Genomic DNA, 1,053 nt, shown 5'->3' on the forward strand with positions numbered 1-1,053 from the left:
AGCTACTTTCATTGACCATAGCCTTTTCTACATCCCTATTTCTAATTGTTTTTGTGAATTCTCCCCCAGCTCTTTTGCCTCTAGCTCTGCTTTTGGTGGTGGTATCCACTCTTTACAAAGTATAGGCCATTGTTTGTCAGGTGCCAAGTAAGTCTATCCTCCCTGCCTTTGGAACTGATTGGTATGGATGTAATGGCATTGATTTCCTCTTCTAAAAACATTTCCTTTAGGATATTTTCATTCCACCTCCTCTGTCCTGGTTGAAACAAATCACATACTCTTTCACACCAGCAGTCATGCTCTCTGGGAGGACTCACTTGGAAATGAGGGAGGGATGGAATCCACTTTGCAGTCCAGATGTTGATGCTACGTCCATCACTCACTTTCTACATGAGGCCTGATTTGAGTGTTTGCAATCCAGCCATGATGCTTCTCCATACAAAAGAGGGACCAACCCCTGTTTTAGCATCCAAAAATTCCCCTGCTGAGAAGTACTTCTGTTTTAATACTCTAGACACAAGTGAGGTAGGGTCTTGTATAACCCTCCAGCTTTGCTTGGCAAGCATTGCCAGGTTGAAAGCTTTGAGGTCCCTGAAACCGAGGCCTCCCTTCTCTTTTGCTGAACTGAGTTGATCCCAGGGGACCCACTGGATCTTGGAAGAATCCTCATTAAAGCCCCACCAAAACTTTCTTAGAAGTTGGTTAAGCTTATTAGTTATGGAATCAGGTAGTAGAAACATGCCCATTGAATAAAGTGGGATGGCTTGGAGCACTGCTTTGAGTAGTGTTTCTTTGCCTGCTGAGGAAAGCTAGTTGGTTTTCCAGTTGACAATCTGTGACCAAGTTCTATCTATTAGGGAATGGAAAGCTCTAACTTTAGTTCTTCCCAACATAGCTGGTAAACCGAGGTATTTCTCAAAATTCCCAGTGGATTTCATTCCAATCTGTTGTAGCACATGGTCCTGCATCTCTTGCTTAGTGTTCTTGCTGAAGAAAACTAAAGATTTGTCTCTATTAAGTACTTGTCCCAATGCCTGCTCATAGGTGTCCAAA

At 43.0% G+C, this 1,053-nt stretch overlaps 1 protein-coding gene across 1 annotated transcript; it reads right to left on the reverse strand.

Moving 5' to 3' along the window:
* Window positions 1–386: 386 nt before the first annotated feature.
* Window positions 387–746, reverse strand: LOC122301737 (uncharacterized mitochondrial protein AtMg00310-like). The gene has a single exon (XM_043113123.1). The coding sequence runs from the start codon at window positions 744–746 to the stop codon at window positions 387–389; it is 360 nt and encodes a 119-aa protein (XP_042969057.1).
* Window positions 747–1,053: the final 307 nt, after the last annotated feature.

Source organism: Carya illinoinensis, chromosome 2, assembly GCF_018687715.1.
Source record: "Carya illinoinensis cultivar Pawnee chromosome 2, C.illinoinensisPawnee_v1, whole genome shotgun sequence".
Taxonomy (NCBI): Eukaryota; Viridiplantae; Streptophyta; class Magnoliopsida; order Fagales; family Juglandaceae; genus Carya; species Carya illinoinensis.